This window comes from Schistocerca serialis, chromosome 4 (genome assembly GCF_023864345.2).
Source record: "Schistocerca serialis cubense isolate TAMUIC-IGC-003099 chromosome 4, iqSchSeri2.2, whole genome shotgun sequence".
Lineage (NCBI taxonomy): Eukaryota > Metazoa > Arthropoda > Insecta > Orthoptera > Acrididae > Schistocerca > Schistocerca serialis.
Window position 1 is genome coordinate 106,929,296 of NC_064641.1, and position 23,862 is coordinate 106,953,157.

The 23,862-nt window shown below is 39.1% G+C and overlaps 1 protein-coding gene across 4 annotated transcripts in view; it reads right to left on the reverse strand.

The window, feature by feature from the left end:
* Positions 1–23,862, reverse strand: part of LOC126475254 (histone deacetylase 5) — a 454,388-nt gene that overhangs the window by 61,835 nt on the left and 368,691 nt on the right. For 2 of the 4 annotated variants that reach the window (XM_050102967.1, XM_050102963.1), the window contains 7 exons: positions 18,320–18,427; positions 18,106–18,237; positions 11,131–11,240; positions 9,535–9,662; positions 6,666–6,788; positions 5,732–5,868; positions 715–876 (listed from right to left, as the gene is read on the reverse strand). In XM_050102967.1, coding sequence (XP_049958924.1) covers positions 715–876; positions 5,732–5,868; positions 6,666–6,788; positions 9,535–9,662; positions 11,131–11,240; positions 18,106–18,237; positions 18,320–18,427 — 900 coding nt within the window. The remainder of the gene's footprint in view (positions 1–714; positions 877–5,731; positions 5,869–6,665; positions 6,789–9,534; positions 9,663–11,130; positions 11,241–18,105; positions 18,238–18,319; positions 18,428–23,862) is intronic. The other 2 variants (XM_050102964.1, XM_050102965.1) reach the window with 2 other exon arrangements.

Sequence of the window (23,862 nt, forward strand, 5' to 3'; positions counted from 1 at the left end):
CAAAGATACCTCAAGTGTTCAGTCTGTGATGAAGTAAGAAACCCCCATTTCACAACCAGTGAGAACCTGATCAACGAATCACTTCTATCTGTGCTATACCCTGCCCAAAATGTCAGTGCTATAGCCATGTTCTGTTTTCTGTGTCAGTCACTCAGATCTCAGAAACTTCTGTGTAAAAATTTTACTACAACTATGGTGTTTGTACACATAGCAGGGAACGAGAAATTTTAAGTTGTCAAGTGTCAGGCATCTATCCTGCACTATTTTGTTCTTCACCGCATTCTTCAAATAGTCTGCGACGAGTGACACATGTCCGGGTTGAGTTCTGTTACTGTATCATCAAATGCTTCCTTTCATCAATTGTATGTTTCCACAATATCTACATTTGGTCATGCAAAAACTGTGTTACTCAAGGAACTTCGTATCACACAATTCATTTTAAACAGTTACAGAATGCACAATAACAACAGATTTCGATCAGCGCTCATGTGGCACTGAGATGAGTGCTGAGGAAACTGTTCACACTCACGTAGAAGTCCGATATCAGTTTGCACAGTGGGAACACACAACAGGTCATTACATCCTGGATTGCCCTCATATACTGGGCTCTTCAGTGCAGCAGACAGATGCCACTAACAGCACTTACTTTTGAAGCTCAGACTTTGTGAAAGTATAAATGAACTGGAACACTTAAACACTGCCAAAAACAGTTACCCCTAGCGTGCAGGGCAAATTACGTCGATCGACAGAGAGCTGGACGCCACTGACCACAGAATGAGTCGGAGGGCGCCCCAGTGAGATGTTGGGCATGGATGGGCTGCTGTACAGTGAGAGCTCTCCCACGCTGCCCTGCTGGCTGCCACAGCCTTCACCTTCCTGTAAAACATTAGGTCTTAAGAGACAGAGAGAAAGAGTGTGTGTGTGTGTGTGTGTGTGTGTGTGTGTGTCTGTATCACATGGGAAAACACATGGAACATACAAATTAATTACACTATTAAACATCTCTCTCTCTCTCTCTCTCTCTCTCTCTCTCTCTCTCTCTCTCTCTCTCACACACACACACACACACACAAACACACACAGGAGGTAAAACGGACCACAAAATTCTTTAATCCTCAATGAAGATGGCAATTCATGTCTTTGGATGGTTGGTCTACAGCTGCACTCTTTGTTTGACTTTTACTGATGCACGAGATGGCAAATCCACACTCCATCACAGTGTAAGTTTCTAGACTTAAGAATCAGATTACTTTGCAATAATACACATTTAATTAGAAGTAATTGGTGTTATATGCAGCTAAATAAAGAAATACAACTTCAGATAATCTGAAGCCAGCATAGTTGCTTTGTTTTTTTTGTACAATATGTGTCTCACAACGACCACAAACTTGACAAACAACAAAATCTTCAAAGACGTCACTGGAAATTTAAATTGTTATTGTGCCTACTGGACACATCTGAAACCATATGTTCGTTATCAATAATCTACTACACACAAGGTAAAGATATGTCAGATTTAATTATAATTATGTATACATTTTAAAAAAAGGCTAAGTCAAATAGCAACTTATGCCACGCCCACATTCATATTCATGAAGGTGACTAAACTGTCTTATATTTTTAATACAGAAAACTGTTAATACTGCAGGCAAAGACTGACATATGCTTAGCAGAATGAAATAAAATATAAATTTCACTTAAAGTACTGAAGGTAATCATATTTAATTGTTCTTTTCACAATCATCTTGACTGCCCTGAAAAATTTCCAAGATTCAAGCTCAGTAAATTATATTTGTAAGGCAGAACTTTTTTGGCCACTGAATATGTAATTTGACTGTTATGACTCCACCTTTCTATTCAGAATCGTTTTACCGTTATTATTACATTGTTGTTGTTGTTGTTGTTGTTACATATCAAAAGTAATATGCTTCAGATATCTAAAACACAGCGACTGAAAGATTTGAACTTGGAATAAAAGCTCATCCCTTCTATTCCAGCCTCACACATTATCTCTCTTTCACTCTTGGCATTAAGCCAATGGCAAAGCAGTTGTTATTTTCATCACAATACAAAACAACAGAAATGTGAAAGCAGTAAGGTCACACACAGATAGATCCGCTCATTCAGTAAGAATTCCATTCATCAAAAAGTAGTGTCCTTAGAAAGAATACCAGAAGTAAGTCACTGGCTCAGCTGCTCACAGCTTTCTGTCCTTCCACAATGCATAATACTTTATCATCCCTGCCAACAGACATACACGTGGACAATGTGGCAGAGTAGTGCAGAAAGCTACCACAGACAGCACGAATGGACTGTCATATGAGCCACGAGTTCAGTTGCCGGTGGGGTTAGGCCAGGTCAGTCATTTCTTGTGCTGAGATCGACTAACATGGATGTGGCATTCACAACATGCATCACTAAAGAGTTCCACTTGTTACTTGTTTCCATTATTCGTGTTGGTCGTGTTTTGTGCTTTTCTCCATGTAAATCTCTTTGCAGTGTTCGGACTCCCTGCTCCCTCGTAGATTGACCCATACATCGAGTTTTCTCTCTTGTGGAGTCTGCCCCACCGGCTTCAAGTTCGAGCATCTACCTTCAGCAGAGTAGTGACATTTGTGCTGACAGGATGATTTCATGCCAGCATCATGCCTGTGCAGATAAAAAAAATGTCCTACCTCTCATATGGGAGATCATATCATGTTCGAGAATGGCACATTAAGTTGCAGTGTGTCCTGTGACAACATCCTTAGCTTCCTCACCTGTGGCTTCATTTCACTTAGTTCTTACACGCAGATGTTCGATGTCACAATCTGATCATCATTATCTTCTACAGTGCCTACAAGATAACTTGTGACCATGAATTACAGACAATATCAATTCAGTAAATTTATCTCGAGGACTTGGCCAGGAAATATCACTGAATAACTATTGGGGTCTCTGCTTAGATCTACTACAACAGCAGGCCCTCAACATTTTCAGTACATAGTTGGGGCCAGTGGTATAATTTTAAGGTGCTCATCTGGAAAGAAAAAGGCTGCAGGATCAGAAACATTTCAGTCTGCCTTAGACAAAGCCTCCACTTCCAAATGAAGTGAGGACTTGCCAGGAGCGAAATGTGATTCGCATTTCACAGTAATTTGTAGGTCCTCTTTCCCCAATAGGATTACTTGGGTAGTACGGAGACACGCAGTTGCCAGAGTGACCTCCAGCTGAAAGACTTGCACTAGAGCACCAAGCAGCATGAAGCCTTTGTAACAATCCGTAGATTGTAGTGCACAACAAAACAAATGACACTTGCCCCTTGGGCATGGAGGTCATATCTGGACCATTCCTGTAGTTGGCAGAAAAGGCTTAGAAGACAAGTTGTGAGAAAGGCTTAAACTAGAAGCCTCAAAGGTTCTGTGACAAGTTAGGCAATGGTTTCCAAGACATTATGAGAACTGTAGGGTCATTCCAAATGGAAATATACATCAGAGGCTACTACCCAAGTAGCTGACAGTGTGTGGTATCCATGCTACGATTTTTGTAGAGTAGGCAACTCTCCATCCAGTCCAGATAAGGATGGCTGTAGGAGATGGCAAAGCATTAGTATAAGAAACAAAAAATGATCCTTCACAGATGAGAAAACTAAAATCATAGTTATCGACTGCTGAAGCATTTCGAATCAAGTGCAAGAGTTTGAAGCCCATCTTAAACAGCAGTGGATTTTATACAATATTTCATACAGAACACTGACTAATACTAAACATTGACAGCAATGAGAATTTTGCAGTGTATCTAAATGTATAGCAAAAGGATAGGCTAGTGGGAAATGGAGGTCATGAATTTGTCTCAACAGACAAGAAACTTGGATCCACCAAGATAGAAATTAAAGCTGCATGCAAGATCGTTTGAGCAAGAGTAAGACACGGTATTAAGGGTTGGCATAAACTTACAATTGGGCCATATCACCAATCAGAATATTCCCTAAATATTAGGAAAACATAAAAGAAAAACTCAGTTCCGTACTGTGAAGGAGACTTCAATCAATCAACAAATGAATGGTATAATTACAATTTTTACACAGCTGGCATGACAACACAGCCTATGAAGGAGTACAAAATGTCTTCTCTGAAAAGTACCTAGAATAGACAAAACTAGAGCTAATGGCAACAAACAGATTTGACCTCTTTGAGGATGGTGATCCCAGTGGAGTTGCAGCAATAACGAGTACCAAAGTACAAGGAGCAACTAAAACAGGTGGAAGGATTTATACGTAGAGTGTTCAATCTTGAGCAGAAAATTGAATACTTACGTCTGGGCAGGAACATGCAGAGGAACTGTGGCTCAGGTTTGGAAGAATAACTGACAAAGAACTGGAGACAGACATATCTAGTAGAACAATTCATGACAAGAGGAACGCTAAATGGTAAAAACTCTCGGTAAAGAAACTTTTGAGTAAATACAGACAACTGCATAATAAGTATAAGACCAAATGATAAAGCTATAAACAGACAGATGATGAATGCAATGCAATTGGCTGTCAAATGACCAATGTGTGAAGCCTTCAATGGCCAATATGTGAAGCATTCAGTGTCTACGATAGCAAAATCTTAATGAAAACCTCTCGTCAAAGCAACATGAAAGACTGTAAGTAGTGCCAAAGGTACCATCCAGATACAGGAAACAGCACAATGGGAAGCAAAGCAAAAACAGAAAGGGTGAACTCAGTATACAAAGAAAAATCCACCAGTACTGCCCCAATTTAATTCTTGCACCACTGCAAGAACTTGTAATACAAATATTAAACAAACAGGAAACTCCAGGTAGGAATATCAACAATGTAAGAGTTCGCAGGAGAGCTTCTGTAAAGTTTGGAAGGTAGGAGACGAGATACTGGCAGAAGTAAAGCTGTGAGTACCGGGCGTGAGTCGTGCTTTGGTAGCTCAGATGGTAGAGCACTTGCCTGCGATAGGCAAAGGTCCCGAGTTCGAGTCTCGGTCGGGCACACAGTTTTAATCTGCCAGGAAGTTTCAATGAGGTATGGATTTTACACATGGAGATCATTCAAAACTGAGCACTGCTCAGTGAGTGACAGAAGTATGGGTGACAGATAAAGTAATAGGAGAGAGGAAACCAAAGCAACAGATAAGGAAATGCATTGGAAGTTCTTTGCCACTTTCTGAGAGACCAAAAAAGACATTGGAAAATATGCTGGATGTAGCTGAAGACTGTGGAGCACAAAAACGTCAAGGTGTTGTCTTCATTGAGCTGTGGCTGTCAAATGGCTGATGATGATCTAATAAATATAAACAGAGATTATTTTTAAAAATAATTTAGAGTCTTGACCAAGCCATATTTTTTTCTTCCATCCACAAACTGGGAATCAATGCACTACATTGTAGTTACAGTGCTCACATGAAACATTTAAAAATTTACTTTGAAATGAAGAGTGGGTAAAGCTCTCCCTTTACCCAAATTACGGTAGATCTTTTTAATTACCATACTGACAAATGACTAAATCACTGAAACTACATCAAAAGCCACTAGGGCCTGTTCAGTGGAATAGTTGGATGATGTTTAAATGAAAGAGGTGTGACGAGAGGTATATTTTGACTGCTTGGCAATATTTCTGAGGAATATGTGAGTCTGTCACTAATCACTCAACAACTCTGGTATAGTTTTGAAACAATCTACTGTTTGCTGATCAAACCTATGTACACTTCTCTGAAGTGACTCAAGATATTTTTACCTCTTGAATTGGTGTGCTGCTGCGACCCATCTGGTGAGAGGGTGAAGGCTGGCGGCCTCCGCCACCTGGGATTGCCGGGGGGGAATTTGGACCAGAGTCCACACTGTTTGCTCCCACACCACCAGCATTCACTTCCGCTGCAACAATAATATCGGCAAGTTACGTCTACATCGCTTAAGCTCGACAAATGTTAGTGTGATATATCAAGAAATCATGCCGTGCATAACAAACATGCAAATTAGGCCAAGGCAACTAATAACTGGGAGCTGCCAATAAATTTTATCCGTATTTAAATATCAAAGAAAAGAGGTTTCACACTAAGTTCTGTCTGCAACTATTACCTATTAATATTTTCTCCTTTCAGATACCAGTAATTAAATGGTCATGATTACTCAACACAGATTTAATCTTGACATTTGAAATATATGCTGACACAAAGAAGCAATTTTCAATATTAATTTTTGCATCTACTGATGCTTTATTTGTGATACTGCTCCTAATATCATTTAAATATTTTGTTTTAAATAATAACTTAGAACTTGATACAGACAAAATATTTTCAATTTATTAAAAATAAAACTGAAGTTTCTGGGTAAAGTTTAATCAAGGGAGTAAAACGGTCTATCTCAAAAAAACAAGTAGGAAAAGAAAACAAATGTATACTCAGTGCCGCATTTTTCCTATCCTCGCAAAAGAACAATAATAATTAAAGATTGTAGATTTCTAAAATCCCAAAGTACAGCTAACATCATTTTATTAAAAGAGTATGCACAATGTATCCAAAATACTCTACTTAATGGGTGCAATAGTCTCCGAAATATCTGAAATGACTTTTTCTCAATAATAAAGATAATCATCAGTTACATCTGCCTAAGCTGTACTGTACATCACCAGGATGTATTTATTATTCCCACAACCAGGAAACCCCGCATACTTGCGAGTTGTGACTTCCTCTTGATGTTGGCCAGAAGTCGATCTTTGCGCCTGGCGATGGGGCTAGATCGGCGCTCAATCACCCTTTGCTTGAGTCGCACCTTGAGCAGGTTTGGTTCAGATGCTGTCGAGGGCATAGCATGGAGAGGAGTAGATACACCAATGTTAGAGCTACAGTCAGTCATATTATCGCTACGGTAAAACACACACAAGAGGCCACAGAGAGGATAGTGTGCTTGCAGCATGAAAGTACTTAGCATTCTGGAACACTACTCAAACTGAAGCAAGCTAATGTTCAAAGTAATGGATGAACATAAAAATGTAAGTAATTTTACCACATGTACTACTACCTCATTCTGCAAAAATCCTTCTGTGTCTCATTAAACATGCAAGATGCAACACACTGCAAAATAAATGAGCAGGTAAGAAGACTCAGACAAATTTTTAAAACAGCTACAGAACTTCAAGCAATTAATATTACATTTCTACATAATTATAACAAGAATTAATAGAGATATTAAGCAGTTAATATTCACACAAACACAAAACTGCATCAACAACAATTTAGTTACAGTTCTTGCTACAAAATGTTATCTTTAATAATTGTATTTCTACTTAATATCAAAAAGAAAAGCAACTTCAAAGAAACTGTGAAAATTCAGTATATATACTAGCTGTAAACTGCACTTAATAGCATTACATCATAACTTAGAGAAGACAATGAAGAAGTAACATCAATGCAAATTACTGATCAAGTGTTGATGTAAGTACACTGAAACACCTGTTGAATTCTGAACTGGAGGAGATTAATTTATTTGAAACATGGTTCAGTAAGTTACAAGATATTGAGAGGAAATGCTAAATTTATAAGTAAAAGCCGTGGGCTATACTGTTCCCACCCAAGTGAAAAAGTACGGAAACAATTTGTATCTTATTCTTCAATGTCTTTCATTATTTTCTTATGGTGATAATGCAAAAATAATCCAGGCATTAACAGGTATTAACTTAGTATAATCTTAGAGCTGAGATAATTAAGACATGGTACTTCTCCTGTAAATTATAATCAAAAAAGGTAAAATGCCAAATAAAAGGAATTCTGACATTCAGAGAAATCTGTTCCCCTGCATGCTAATGTCATCCTCACATTTCATAGTTACAATGATGTACAATCAAAGATATGAATGAAGCCAAGTTTTTAAAAAATAAAAGAATACTAACAGTGTTATGCACAGTTACGGAGGGGGAAGAGAAGGAGAAAAAGCAACATTATCAGTTGGAAAAGAGTAAGGCACCAGGCCCCGATCGAACACTTCTTTACACAAAGTGATCTGTGGCATGACCCCCTCCCTTAGCTCACACTTAACATGAATCACTTGGGGAGGGGGGGGGTCAAAAAAAAAGAGGCTGTGCCAAATGAATGGAAAAAAACCTGGTAACTCTTGTACACAAGAAGGAGAAAAAAAACAGAAACACAAAATTACAGACCAATATCCACAATGTCTGTCTATTGTAGTATCCTTGAGTGTATTCTAAATTTGTTCTGTCCTAAAATTAGCATGGATTTAAAAGCCACTGCCCATGTGTGGCAAAGCTGCTCATTTTCACAAACAATATCCTGAAACCACATGTGCAAGCCAACAGGCAAATTCACGCAAAGAATTTGACACTCTACAACAATGTTGACTGTCAACAAAAGTTCGAGCATGTGGAATAGTTTTTCAACTATATGGATGGTTTGCAGACTTTCGAGTGACAGAAGCCAGCACACTGTCCTGGAGTGTGAGCATTTGTCGGAGACAAAGATGGCATCAGGGATGTCCCAGGGAAGTGTGCTAGGACCGTTCCTGTTCTCCGTGTACATTAACAATCTGTCAGATAAGAAGGCAGTGAACTGAGACTGTTTGCTGACAATGCTGCTGGATATGGGAAAGTATCAACCTCTAATGACTGTAGGGGGATTTGAGATGACTCTGACAGAATTTTTGTTTGGTGAGATTAAAGGCAGATTGCTGTACATATAGGCAAATGTTAAGCTGAGGCAGAGATGTGGGAGAAACATTCCCATAAAGCTCATATACAGTATTATTGTTATCTTGTTTGACTTACTTACATCAATTAGATATATGGAATCAACATTGTGAAATAATACTAAATGTAACAATCATACAAAGTCAGTAGCAGCGAAAGTTAATAAGCATCTATGATTTGTTGAGACTGTTCTGCTCAAGTATAGTGCACACGTGAAGGAAATCAGGCACATAATTCCTGTGAGACCCCACCTCAGGTACCACTCAAGTGTCTAAGTGTCTAAGTGTTTGGAAATCTTACTCTGTCAAATTATAGGTAGACACTGGGGCAATTCAGATGTGTTCTGATAAATTTGTTAGCACTCAGTTCAAACAGTACAAGACAAGAGTGTTGTGGCAATGTTTCGTGTACTCGGATGGGAACTCTAAGAGGTAAGAAGACCGTCTCATTGTGAAACGCTACTGAGCATGTTCAGAGAACTAGTAACTGTGACAAATTGCAGAACCCTTCTCCTGCCCTCAATGTTCATCTTTCTTTAGAACAAATATGAACTTGTAGAGGAGCATACAGGCAGTAATTTTTCCTTCACACCATTTTTGAGTTGAATAGTAAATGGAACGACTACCAACGGTACAGAGCACCTTGCACCGTGTAACGCACAGTGGCTTGTGGTTATGTATGTAGAGGTAGAGGAGGAGGGAACGGGAACTGAAAAGAATAATAGGAAGAAATATATACAGCAAAAGAATGTCTAGAACAACTTTTCTTTACAAGTTCACTGATGCAGCTTTACACTGCAACGCGAAGTGGTGCAGCATTCAAGTTCCTGCAGTGCTGCTCACCTGTCTTCCTGAGAGGGAAGTCGTCATCGTACTTGGCTACAATGGACGGCAGGCGGTACGGGTGTGCCCCTGCCGAGGACCCAGCTGCTGCCGTTCCTGGTCCTCCGTCGTGACCGTGTAGGATACTCCTGTAACAGAAACTAACTGAGTAACCCTGACACTAATCGGCCAAAATTATTACCCGCAGTTTTAGTGGAGGCCCTGTACGCTACGATGTTGCAGTACTAATAGCTTTACGTGAGAGAGCTTTCGTCAAAATGTGAAAACATCTTCGTAAAACTTCATTTTACAAAAACTAAATGCTTCTATTAAAAACATACCATTTCATTATGACTACTGGAGGTAATGTGGAGCAAGCTGACAAAAGGGACTAATTGTCTCTCTGATTTTTGAGGCATATGTAATGAAAATTTTGGGATTGTGAGAGATAAATATTTATAGATGCAAATCTTAACAAACAACAAATGTCACTCTACTGTCAAGATGCTTTTAAGTCAGTTTGAGGACTTCTGAATGAGAGATGCATTTTAGAGGGTGAATCAACAACACACTGTACATCGCAGCACTAAGTTTATTGAGACTGTGCACAGTGCCAATTTAAACTGTGCGAAGTTCATTGAAAAGTAAGCCAAAATCACAGAATAATTGCAGTATGAGCTGTGTGGGGAGGGGGGGGGGGGGGCGACCGCACCTTTGAGTAAGTGTGTGTGTGTGTGTGTGTGTGTGTGTGTGTGTGTGTGTGTGTGTGACAATTACGACATTTCACCCCTAAATAGGATTAGGATAAATAAGTAACTGGGCAATGTTGTGTAACTTGTGGATATTATCTATATTGTGGAACATTCTATGGTACTCAAGCCATAAACCAAGATCACCTGACATGTCTTCACTTGTATCACCATTTTCTTTATGTATCACCGTCCAACATTTGTGTAAGCTGCATCTTCTGGTGTAATGTTTCCACTGATATGCCGACTATCCTGATCACTTTAATACTCTCTTCTGCAGTTAAAGAAATTATAAATGCACTTGGTGTACCGGCAGCTGTGTTTTATCTAAACTGTACAGGAATAAAGCGTCAGCACCACCTTGCAGAAAAGTTAAGAAATGATAGAAGTACACAAGAGGACTGAAAGCACCTCATATTATGTATTACTCAACAACCCCACACCCAATAAACACACAAGAACTGACCACAGCACACAAGTTACAGTTCTACATGAGACTAAGGAGATACACTATTGTTTTACAAAATGCTCTCCCAGATTTTGAAAAATATTTTTGATAACTCAAAATCTAAGGAACTTTTCATTCTGTTTTACAGATTTTGTTTCTTGAGTTTGGCTGTTGTGCAAGTCCAGAGCTTACCCGCATTTCCTACACCACAACATTTTTACTAAAACATTTAATATTAATTACAGACACTGTTTAAGGATTATATTGTAACTCATACAGACTGTACCTGCTGCAATTATGAAACAGGTTATCAGAATTTTCTTCAAAAAATACTGTACTCAGAGTTAGCTGTCAATCAATAGTAGAGTTAAGTTGCATTATAAACGAAAGCATAGTGTCAGAAGTGCACAGCAGACTCACCAGTTGCGAAAATTTGACGCAGACCCCGACAGTGAAGACATCCCGGAGGCTGAAGTGGCTCCATTAGCAGCAGCTGCAGCCTCACACTGCTTCTTGTTTAGCAGGAAGTTCTGCAGAACAACAGAAGGGGATGTTTGTTAACAACAAGTGGGGCGTCAAGGCTGTTACTGAATGTCACACAGCATGCAAAAATGTTATTACAATCTGGGCAATACACAAAATTTATTTCCTCACTAGTGGTCTACAGGGTGCCAGTACAGTGAAAAAGTAGAAGGCATAAAGGGTTCAAGGAAACAGCTGATGTTTGTTTACCATAAAAAGAAGAACAGAACTCATCATGAATTGAGAAATATTTATGACAAATGAGAAGCAAATACAGAAACGTTACATATCTGGATGGGAATGAGAGCATAATAGTTACCCACATTTTCCACTGCCTTCTCGAGTGCCATGAGGAAGAACAGGCCAAATGACCTTACAAATGACAGCTGATACCAATTAAATAAAACACTCAGTAGCACCAATTAATACCCTTTGAACACAACGTATACACCATCATCAATTTATTATGATATCTTTCTGCATGTCTGACTTGTGAACAGAGAGAAAAAAAGACTCCCTATAGCCTATAAATCTATTCATTGTGCAAATGTTTTCCATGTCCTTGGACAAAGCTTTTGAACTTCATTAGTGACTTTGTGAAACGTAACCCCCATAACAACAAATAAAATGGTAACAGGAGTTAAGAGAAATAGAAATATTTGCAATGTACATATTAATGGAAGGAGTACTATCCAGACTGACAGTCTCACTGTGTGTAAATATAAAAATGTAAAAAACTTTTTTAACAGACTTCAACTATTATTTATTCCACAAACATACAAAGAGCCAGGTCACGCTCTGAAACAGCTACAAGTTTGGTGAAGGTGGACTTGAACCATATGAAAACCAGCGGACAGCAGTGGTATAGTTACTGGCCAGTCTTTGTTATTTCAGTCTCTCGACTATAAGGCACAGTAGGATAGGATGTGTGACTAACTGTGACTGCAATTGTGCACAGATTTCTATTAGGAATTGCCTGATATTATTCAGTTGATATACAAAAGAACAAAAACAGATAATGACACACAATTCCAGTTCTCATAATAATGGAAACACAAATTAAAAAAAAAAAAAAAAAAGAGAAGTAGAAGAAGAAGAAGAAGAAGAAGAAGAGGGCCAAATGATATGCTATACAGAATCGACTGTTGTCAAATGAAGGTGTTACAAAAATTGAATTCTTTCTAAACCCATTTTGTAGTAACATGCATGCAGCACTGGATAGTTTCAGTCAGTAATAATAGGGAATGAAATTTGCTCTAAAAATCATCCAAAGACTCTTCGTTAATGTTAATGTGCTAGGCTAGAGGAAACACTGGAGTAGTGTGCACATATTTGCAAAACAACGGCCTGATAGTCTAGGTGGGGCGAAGGAAGATCTGTGTTTAACAACCCTTCAGTGACAATATTACTAAGAGACAGGGATGAAGAAGAAAATCAGGTGTTTCTCATGACGATCTCCATTATTTCCACAGGAAAGTTCTATCTGCAAGTCTGTATCTGAAACTCAACATCTCCACTGTATGCTGAGTTGCAGTCTATCCTTTTCATAATATTGTATGTTAAGTGAAGTATTCTTTCCTTTATTGGTCACTGGACTTAGACAAAAGAGTGTATGTTTTACACAAACTTCTTATTTTGTGCCCATTCATATACATGCAGTTATTGATTACCTGAGAAATGGCCTCCACAGTTGATCAGTGGCAACCAACGCCTACTTTTCTGGGTATCTGACTGTGCCATCAAGTTGTTTTATAGACCAACTACCTGTCGCATTCCCATCAACCTAGACATGTATAGATTACACAAATTTCCCTTCCTCACAAAAGTGTAATACCACGACATCTTCAATAGATTGTAAAAGTTATCCATGGATAAATAAATCTACTATTACTACTGATGGGGTGCTGTAGATAATTTCATGGCATTTCTCTAGTATTTGGATGTCATGAAAGCATAAGCGCTTTTGTACTGTTTGAAATTATAAGCGCACAGTGTCATCATAGATGCTGTGTTGCCTGGATGCTTGCTTGGACAATCTCTGCTGTGCAAGATGTGTGCACTGTTAATTGCGAGATGAGAAGACATAGTAGTCATCAGTGGTGTGTTACAAGTAGTAGTACGGCATAGGTCGAGTAGTATGGTTGCAGTTAAATACAGAGAAAGTGAAACATACTAATTTATTGATTAATTGTTGAAGATGAGGAAAGAGACTGAAGCACTTTGAGAAGAATATTTTATTATGATTATTTTGATGAGTAATACAAGAGAATAATTTAAGGCACCTGATTTCAGCTTTTATACTTTACTGCGTCAGCTTTTAAAGAAAAAGAAGAAGAAGAAAGTGAGTGAGTGAGTGAGTGAGTGTGTATGAGAGAGAGAGAGAGAGAGAGAGAGAGAGAGAGAGAGAGAGAGAGAGAGAGAGAGAGAGAGAGAGAGCACTGCACCAGGCACATCTCAGTAGTTAGTTGTAGCTCAGCAAATGCGACATGCAAGACAAGAGCAGTGGTTTCCATTGTGCATCAGATAAGCCAAAAGTAAATAACAAAAAAGGAAGCACTGAGTTTTTCCAGGGCCAATTTATCATTTTAAATGCTTAATGATTCACAGTGTTGAATTCAGACAGTATCCTTGCCATTACTAATATTTCAACAGACAGGGAATCAGATAGGCACTTTCATGTTACTTTCTCTCAGTCAGATTTTGCAACACATTCTTGCAGTCAAATTCTTATGTTTAAATTTTACGAATTTCTATGTTGTAAGTTTATGTAAGCTTACAAATAACTTGCACTGCCAGCAAGCAAAACTTTTAATAAATAACTACAATCATATTCTTTTTATTAAGCTAACTTTCACAACAACAACAACTACCACTACCACCACCACCACCACCACCACCACATTTCTGACACTGTGCAAATGACCATCAGGAAGATGTACTGATTGCTTATGCCCACACATCTGTCACATATCTAACATTTCAAAGATAAAAATGTATAAGCAGATTTGATCTTACATTTTTTAAACTTATAACAGACCTATTAATACTAAAAACATGATGGATTATACAGACATTTGCCAAGATGATGTTTTATAGCCTGATATTGGTCAATTCACACAGTAGTTTCCCTATAAGGCATTTGTAGTAAAACATTTTGTCCAGTTGTTAGAGCCAAATAAAGGAAAAATAACTTTGCTTAGTAACTTTTTTTCAGGCCATGGATTGCTGTTTGAATATAATATATGAATGGTCCGGACAAATTTGAATTCCAGCACCTCATTACATGCCAGTATCCTGACCACCGTTGCATGTAACAGTGCAAACTAGACCAGTGTTACTTTCTGAAATGCTCACCTAAAAATTCATTGTAATTACTGGCTGCAAAAGTAATAATAAGGTCAATGAAATGTTATGAACCCAAGTAATCTGCGTAACAGTTTTCTGCAGGCACCCATATACATAATAACAGCCTGTTGGTGAAAACAAAGTAATGGATGACTGTCAGGGATGATATTACTTCTTCCATTTATCACCAATATACACTCAAAAAAGGACATGCCATGAAGGAATTATCCAAATGGGACAGTAATTGGTACACATGATGTACATGTGGAGAAAAACAAATGATTACAATTTCAGAACAATCAGATCATTTATTCAGCAGAAACAACTTCACAAATTACGCACTTAAACAACATGTTGGTCTACCTCTGGCTCTCACACAAACATTGAGTGAGAGAGTTGTTAGATATCTTCCTGAGGGATATCATGCCAAATTCTGTCCAATTGGCACTTATGGTCAACCTTAAGCACCAATCGGACAGAATTTGGCACAATATCCCTCAGGAGTACATCTGACAACAGTTTTAATTGATGTGAGCTGAAAAATTGCTCGCATAAGGACCAGAGGTGTACTGACATGTTACTGACTTGCTCAATTTGTGAAGCTCCTTCTTGTGAATTAATCATTCAGTTTTTTCTAGAATTGTAAACATTTATTTATCTGTACATATACATCACATCTATTGATTTCTGGCCCATTTGGATAATTTCTCCATGGTGTGTCCTTTTGTCTTGGAGAGTATGTCACAACACCAGCATCATTTTCATTGCACCAAAGATGTCTTTGGAGCTGCCTATGTTTTTGACTATGGTACACTGTTACAAATGTTTGGCTTTTGCAGCTTGCAGTGAACTGTAATTACACCAACAGTTTGGTTCAGATACTGATTAGCTTGGTATACCTTCTGTCAAAAAAAACTCCACAAGTAACAGTAATTTCCTTCTATCTAACGAAGCCAATTGCAGAAAATAATTCGCCATTGACTTTCATTCTTGACAGAAGCTGTGTCATCACAAATAACCTTGCGTACAGTTACTGTTTATACATATAGCGTACAGCACTCTTCAATACACCTCTGGTACAAGAGACCCTTCTCCAATAGTACTATGCCTTCATTGTCAGTCACAGGGCTCCACCATTTCAACTCAAGAAAACAACTTTTAACTGTAATTGCCTATATGAATATGTGACACAGTGTCTAGTACACAGCAGGGTTACATTCATAACTGCACTAAGAAAACAACAGACTAAGAGCACAACAATAAGAACTGGAAGTCACAAATAGACCACATTGCAGAACATCTGTAGTTCCACTGGTTTTTTTTAAACTGTCTATGTTATGTACTATTTTACTTATGCTATGCATATTGCAGCTGCATAATTAGAACTTAATGCTGCATGCAATGTTTTCTGTATTAGTTTGACACACAAAAAGCTGTTGTAAAGTGTTTGTCCACTGTTACTCAGCTGATTAACTTCAATGTATCAGTGTAGCAGCAGAAATCAACATCAGAAAACTCTTGTGCACTAATACGTGGTGACCTACAGTTCTTTATTACTACAAAGAGTTTTGTTTTTTGTTTTTGAATATGCCACTGTTTTCTCATATTTTCCACTTCTCAGATTGAACGTCAAAGTAACACCATTCAGTGAGTGTAAGGATCTCACGTGTGTGCTGTTTGTACTGGCTTTTGATTCCAGTTAAAAATCCAATATTCACTCCCATATACAAGAGCTGGTTTTGATATTAGATTGTAAAATGTGATTTGTATTTCTTTTATCATTTGTTTTACATACTGTTTATGGACTTTAAAACGGCCATTGACAGTATAATTAGAACAAAAATATGGAGCTCACCACAAATTTTTGGTTTTCCCAAGAAAACAATTGCTCTTTTCAAGTGCATATATGAAAACTACATGGGCCGGTTCAATATCAAGGTCTGCTTTCAGATCCAATAGCAGTGAAAACAGGAGTTAAGCATGTCTGCATGCTCTCAACAACACTATTTAACATAGTACTGATTCTTGTAATGACGCAAGCAATGGATAAAGTGAGAGGAATAAAATGGAGCAATGGAACACATCTAGAAGACGTAGTTTTTGCAGATGACCTTTTCCTTCTGTCCCATAGCCTCAACGACATGAAAGAGAAACCAGAAGATCTGAAATCTCCGGTGAAGAAGGTCGGTTTGAAAATTAATGTCCAAAAAACAAAAGATGTGCCGGCAAATGATAACACTGCAGAGCTTAAGCTTGGGAGCCAGATAATCGAAAGGGTGGATAAGTTTTGCTACCTTGGAAGCATAATTACACCATATGGCAGTGCAACAGAGGACATTAACAGCCACATCAACAAAGGCAAAGGCGCTTTTACAACTATCCACTCTATCTGGGGATCGAAAGAAACAATGTTGAGGATCAAATTGCGGATATTTGAAAGTAATGTACAATCTGTGCTTCTATATGGATGCGAAACATGGAAAGTGACAAAGCAGCTAATCCATAAGCTGCAGACATTCAACAACACACGTCTGAGGAACTTCCTGGGGATACGGTGGCCAAATGTCATCTCTAATGAAACACTCTGGGAAAGAACCATCCAGAAGCCAATTGAGCAGCAAATAAGAAGTAGAATGTGGAGACCAAATGAATATATTGCACGATGTGGAGACAATCAGTCGAAGCAGAAGGTCCACAGCAAGGAATGGGGTGGGAAAAAGCGAAAATACTAGCAGAAGACAGAACACGATGATGATCCTTTGTTGCAGCCCTATACTTCACATAAGGAGTTAAAGGAATTAATAAAAAACAAAATATCATTTGTTTAACAAAGTTTCTTGTTTAATATTCTATATTATTTATTGTACTTGGTTAAATTCTTCCCTATCAGTTTGTTTCATAAATTGGAAACTGGTTGACCAAACATATAAGATCTGTTTCTTCATCTACCCAGTGCTGTTGAATGAGTTTTTTTCCCCAGTTACATACACTGACTTTGTTTTAGTTTCAAGGTAGTACATAACCAAATTCAAACAAGTATCTAAAGGAACAATGGCATGCAGGAGACTTATCAGGAAACATTTACACTCTTCTGTTCTCTTAAAACTTATTCATCTTCTTCTGTCAAGCTTCTACTTTCAAAAAAGACAATCATTCAGAAGATTAGCTATTACTATTGCCAATGCAGTAATTAGGTGAACTAACAAATTTTTTTCAGTACTTTCACTAAATCAAATTCCAGTAAAATGAGCAAATGAAAATGACACACAAGTAACATTTTGTCCACAAGAAATGCTTCTAAGGACTCATTATTAGGATAGTAATGGAAGCAATAGTTTTTGACAGGAAGCAGTAACTGTATGCTTAGGAATAATAACTCTAACGCGAAAAAGAAATGGCACTGCAGTACGTCTTTCTCCTTGCACAGAATGTAGCCACTTCTAGTGACCAGAAGCTACACACATACACAGTCGCCTTAACGCATTAAAGGGCACGCAGTTCTCTCGCGGTGCCCACTTCACCACACACCTGCAGCTTCTGCTTGACTTCAGTGGAGGCGACAGCGCTCTGCTCATGCTTGTCCTTCTTCTTGATTGCCTCCAGCTTCTCCTTCTCCCTGCGTTCACGCTGTTCCTCCAGCTGCTTCTGCTGCTCCCACAGCTGTGGAAAAAAGTGTGCTTATCGGCAGGTCCAGACTTCCTCTGTACAGCCGGAGAGAGGCCGAGACGGTGGGAGAGCTTACCTTGATGTGATGGCGGAGCTGCTGCTCGTGCTGCTCGGCCAGTTGCTGTCTCTGTGCCTGGAAGTGCTGCAGGAGGATCTGCTGCTGCAACTGCTGCTGCTTCTTCAGCTGCAACAACAAGCACCGAGCTTCACTTTTGTGCACCGAGAAAAACTACACAGCAGACACGGAAAAGAATTTTCTACCAAGGAATCAAAGTGTACAATCAATTACACAACAGACACAAAGAGATAATCAACAATCAACACATTCAAAAGACAGATACAGCATACTTAAACATACTTACTATACAGTAGAGGGCTTCTTAAATTACAAAAGAACTTATGTATAGATTTGTGTTGAAATAAAGTCTCGTGACAGTTACGAAATGAAAAATCTGACTACACTGTGGGAAAGACAACGGCACCACTGAATTTGAAATTCTTGAGTGGTGAACATTGTGCAAAATAAAATTCAACAGCACAAAATCTTACCGCAATTCCCTACTTCATTCATTTAACGAGATTTTATTTATTTATTTATTTCATGTTCCGTAGGTCCAGTTAGTGAGTCAATCACAAGGATATGGAACGCATCAAATTCTACAGGTTTCAATTTAAACTTACAATAAATACAAGGGCAATTCAATGCCAAATTATACATAGTTTAAGACATACTATAAATACAGTAATAGATTCAATGTCAGCTAGATAACTTAACAACCATTTAACAGAAAAAGGAGTTTCAAATAAAGGTTAAAAATAAGAGCACAAAGTGAAATCATATATTAGGCCTACAAGAGTAAATACAGGTGCAGCCAATCTGTTGTTACAAAATGTGTGCTAATGCTCAAATGCACAATAAAATCAACTGAACTACTTCTAGACACAATAAGTTTAGTGATGGTATAAATTATCTTTCAAATATTCATCCACAGTATAAAAAGATTTCTCTGTCAGGTAATCTTTGAGAACTTGTTTAAATTTTGGCAGTTCTGTATGTACACATTTGATATGTAGTGGGAGAGCATTGAACAGCCTTAATGCTGGAGTAGTAAACTCCTTTTTGTACCAGAGCGAGATGTTTCATTTCAAAATGTAGATTGTTTTTGTTTCTGGTGTTTGGTAGATAGAATAATTTTTGCACACAAAGGTCAGCAAGGAAAAAATATACTGTGAGGCAGTTTTAGGATACCTATCTTCCGAAACAAGTGCCTGCAAGAGTGTCTTTGATGGACCCCAACCATTATTCTGACTGCTTTTTTTTATTTGGACGGTGAAAATTTTTTTTGCAAGTGGTTGGTTCCCCCAAAATATGATAGCATATGACATCAATGAGTGGAAGTAGCCAAAGTAGGCAACCTTAATGGTGTCAACTTCAGCCACTGAAGAAATTACCCATAATGCATACGTTGCCGAGCTAAGTTTTTTACATAGATGAAGAATGTGAACTGACTAATTACATTTGCTGTCTATATAAGCACCCAGGAATTTTGTATCTTCAACTTTCTGCATTGGTTGATCTCTACATTTTATGTTAATTTCATCGAGATTGCTTTGTGATGTATGGAACCTCATAAAATGAGTTTTACTTGCATTGAGTGAGAGACCATTTGAGGAGAACCAATTTAAGACGTCATTAAAAACAGTATTTGTAGTTTGTTCAAGACTGTGATCTATCAGATTGTTTATTAGAAATGTGGTATCATCAGCAAACAGGGTAAATTTGCTGTTTGTCTCAGAACAAAGAGGAAGATCATTAATGAAGATGAGGAAAATCAGTGGGCCCAAAACGGAGCCTTGAGGCACACCATACTTTATCGTGCCCCTTTCAGACGAGGCAGGTTCTCCAGAAGAGCCATTTAGCATTACAGTCTGCTTCCGATCCTTTAGATATGATTGTAGCCACAAGCCAACAGTACCACCTAAACCATAGTATTCTGACTTTTTCAAAAGAATTTGATGGTTTACACAGTCAAAGGCTTTTGTAAGATCACAGAAAATACCCACTGGAGACATTTTTTTGTTAATGGCTTCCAAAACTTGGTTGCTGAAAGAGAATATTGCCTGTTCAGTACAAAGACTGACACGAAAACCAAACTGTTTTTTGCTTAAGATACTGTGGAAGTTAAGATGGTCTACAATCCTCCTGTGCATGGGTTTTTCAAGAACTTTCGAGAAGGTAGTTAATAGGGATATTGGGCGATAGTTTGTAACAATGCTTTTATCATTTTTTTTAAAGAGAGGAATCACTACAGCCAATTTTAGTCTGTAGGGGCAATCCCTTCTTGTAGGGACATATTATATATGTTGCATAAGATGGAACTAACAAATTTATAACAGTGCTTCAGTATTTTAATAGAAATATTGTCCACACCAGCAGAATTTTTATTTTTTTAATGATCTACTTACTCTTATGACTTCGCTTACAGTAACTGGAGGTAAAGATAACTGTGGGATTCTGTTGCTAATAGCTTTCTGTAGGAGGGACAATGATTCTTCCATAGAACCATTACAGCCTGTCTTCTCTGCTGCTCTCAAAAAGTGGTTATTAAATATTTCTGCAACCAACTCAGGTTTCTTTATGATACTGTCCCCTGTTTTAATCTCTACCTGAGACATGTTCCCTGTTGTCATGCCAGTTTCCCTCTTTATTACATTCCATATAGTCTTAATTTTATTTTCTGAGCTTTCAATTTCTGATTTTATGCACATACTTTTAGATTTATTTATAACCTTCTTGAGAATGCTACAGTAAAGCTTGAAGTGTTGCCGTTTCTTTGGATCATTACAAGTCCTGAGAGAACTGTATAACATCCTCTTTGTTCTACAAGATGTTATTATCCCTGTAGTGATCCAAGACTTCTTGGCATTGCCTATATAACTATTTCTAACTACTTTTTTGGGAAAGATGGACTCAAATACAGATGAGATCACCGGTAAAAGTTTGTTACAATTGTTTTATCAGTACGATATGAATCAGACAGATACTGAATAATATTCGACGATTCTGTTCTAAAGCTTGTTTCTACGGTGTTCCTCGCGAGATATACGAAATTTTTCTCTGAGTGTCTGGCAGTTAAAATGTTTACACTCCCTCGCGAGTCAAACAAGCATGTGGACCTTCGGCGCCCTTCTTTGTCACCTACATCCGTGGGAGATTCGAGCACGGGTCGCACATGTGCTTCGTATGCGATCTCTTTTGCAGGTAGATAGCAGTTTCCCAGAGTTCCTACCGTTTGCTTTACCTACAACTGACCCTCCACTTGGAACCTCTGCACACAGTTATTCCTAAACATTTTTCCGACGTGGGTGACTCCATCTGTGACTCAGTCCCGTAGTCAAGGCTTTTGCATTTCGTTAAGGGCACGACTCCGCAGCGCTTTTTAGCGGGCAGAGCTTTGCCAGCTGCGCCGCCGGCCACACGTGAGTCATGGCAGTGACCTTGGGCGGCGGCGCCTCGCGTGCAGATCGATGTGGCAGGGGTGGTCGCCTCTTGGGCTCACTTTCGCGACACGGCTGGGCGGGCCCACTCCCAACCCAGCCTCTGCTACTCGGCCCGTTCTTTAACGCCAATGCACCACCGACATCAGTCCTAACTGATACTCCGTCACTCGCTATCTACAATAACGGAGCCACTCGAAAACTGAGACGCGGACTGAAAGGAAACTCGACTACTTATTTTGACCATTGTCACAAATCTTTTATTTTAACCAATATACTTATTTCTACACAGTAAAGAAAAATCCGCGCATCTGATATCACAGTGCCATCCATTCGTACTAGCATACAAAAACGTCTAACGAAGTTTCTTCGGAAGAAAAATGGAAGCCACAAATGACCAAGTGACCATTTGCACGACAAGCAGCGATCTTCAATTAGGGTAGTGCGAGAGAGTTTGGTTAGAATACTATGGGCGGAGCTTTTGATTGCGTAAGTACTCGCATTTGTTATTCAAGAAGTTCACTGTGAACAAAGAGAGAGCTAATATTTTGTCTTCACTATTTATATACGAACAGCTTCGTTAAAGAATGAGATTTTCACTCTGCAGCGGAGTGTGCGCTGATATGAAACTTCCTGGCAGATTAAAACTGTGTGCCCGACCGAGACTCGAACTCGGGACCTTTGCCTTTCGCGGGCAAGTGCTCTACCAACAGAGCTACCGAAGCACGACTCACGCCCGGTACTCACAGCTTTACTTCTGCCAGTACCTCGTCTCCTACCTTCCAAACTTTACAGAAGCTCTCCTGCGAACCTTGCAGAACTAGCACTCCTGAAAGAAAGGATATTGCGGAGACATGGCTTAGCCACAGCCTGGGGGATGTTTCCAGAATGATATTTTCACTCTGCAGCGGAGTGGTAGAGCACTTGCCCGCGAAAGGCAAAGGTCCCGAGTTCGAGTCTCGGTCGGGCACACAGTTTTAATCTGCCAGGAAGTTTCATATCAGCGCACACTCCGCTGCAGAGTGAAAATCTCATTCTGGAAACATCCCCCAGGCTGTGGCTAAGCCATGTCTCCGCAATATCCTTTCTTTCAGGAGTGCTAGTTCTGCAAGGTTCGCAGGAGAGCTTCTGTAAAGTTTGGAAGGTAGGAGACGAGGTACTGGCAGAAGTAAGGCTGTGAGTACCGGGCGTGAGTCGTGCTTCGGTAGCTCTGTTGGTAGAGCACTTGCCCGCGAAAGGCAAAGGTCCCGAGTTCGAGTCTCGGTCGGGCACACAGTTTTAATCTGCCAGGAAGTTTCAGCTTCGTTAAAAATTAGAGACATCAGCGTCCCTGGCATTGAAAAAAAAAAAATCAAAATTACTCAAAGCGAAAAAGGCACCGGGGCCTGACAGAATTCCAGTAAATCACACCGAATACGCCACGCAATTAGCCTCTTTCTTGGATCATATTCGTCGATATCATCTTGCGCAACAGTCCCGTGCGATTGGAAAAAACGCAAGTCACTTTTGTTTACACCGTCGTCATAATCCTAGGTCGTTCCATGTTATTCAATGGGTCGGCGAATTAGGCTCCTTCACCAATTACGATCCTCGTACGTCTCTCCCTCTTCGATACTACCCCAGGTATGTCCTCTCTGCTGGATGTCAGCTTTTAAACAAATCTTGGTCAGAGGTTCAGATCGTACATTGGCCTCGGTAGCCTTTTAGCATCCATGCGTCGTATGTCGTAAACGCCCACACAACCTCAGCCGCTGCGAGGTTTTTTTTCGCCTTGTAGTCTTTCTACTTGAGCCTGTTTTCGTATTTCCCCATTCATGGTCCTGGACGATACTCTAAGCACGAACATTATGACATTCCTGAAAGAAAATAAGCTTCTCTCAAGGGATCAGCACGGATTCAGAAAAATGCACTCGTGTCAAATACAGCTAGCTTTATTCGTAAACGACGAATTGCAAACAGCTCACGAAGGTGAAAAGTGCCGGATTTCCGAATGGCTTTCGACACTTCACATCGTCCACTACGAACCGAGATACGGTCTTAGGGAATTCCTGAACAAATACGTTATTGCCTCGAGGTATATTTTGTAAACACAACCCAGTGCGTTTTACTGGAGGGAAAAAG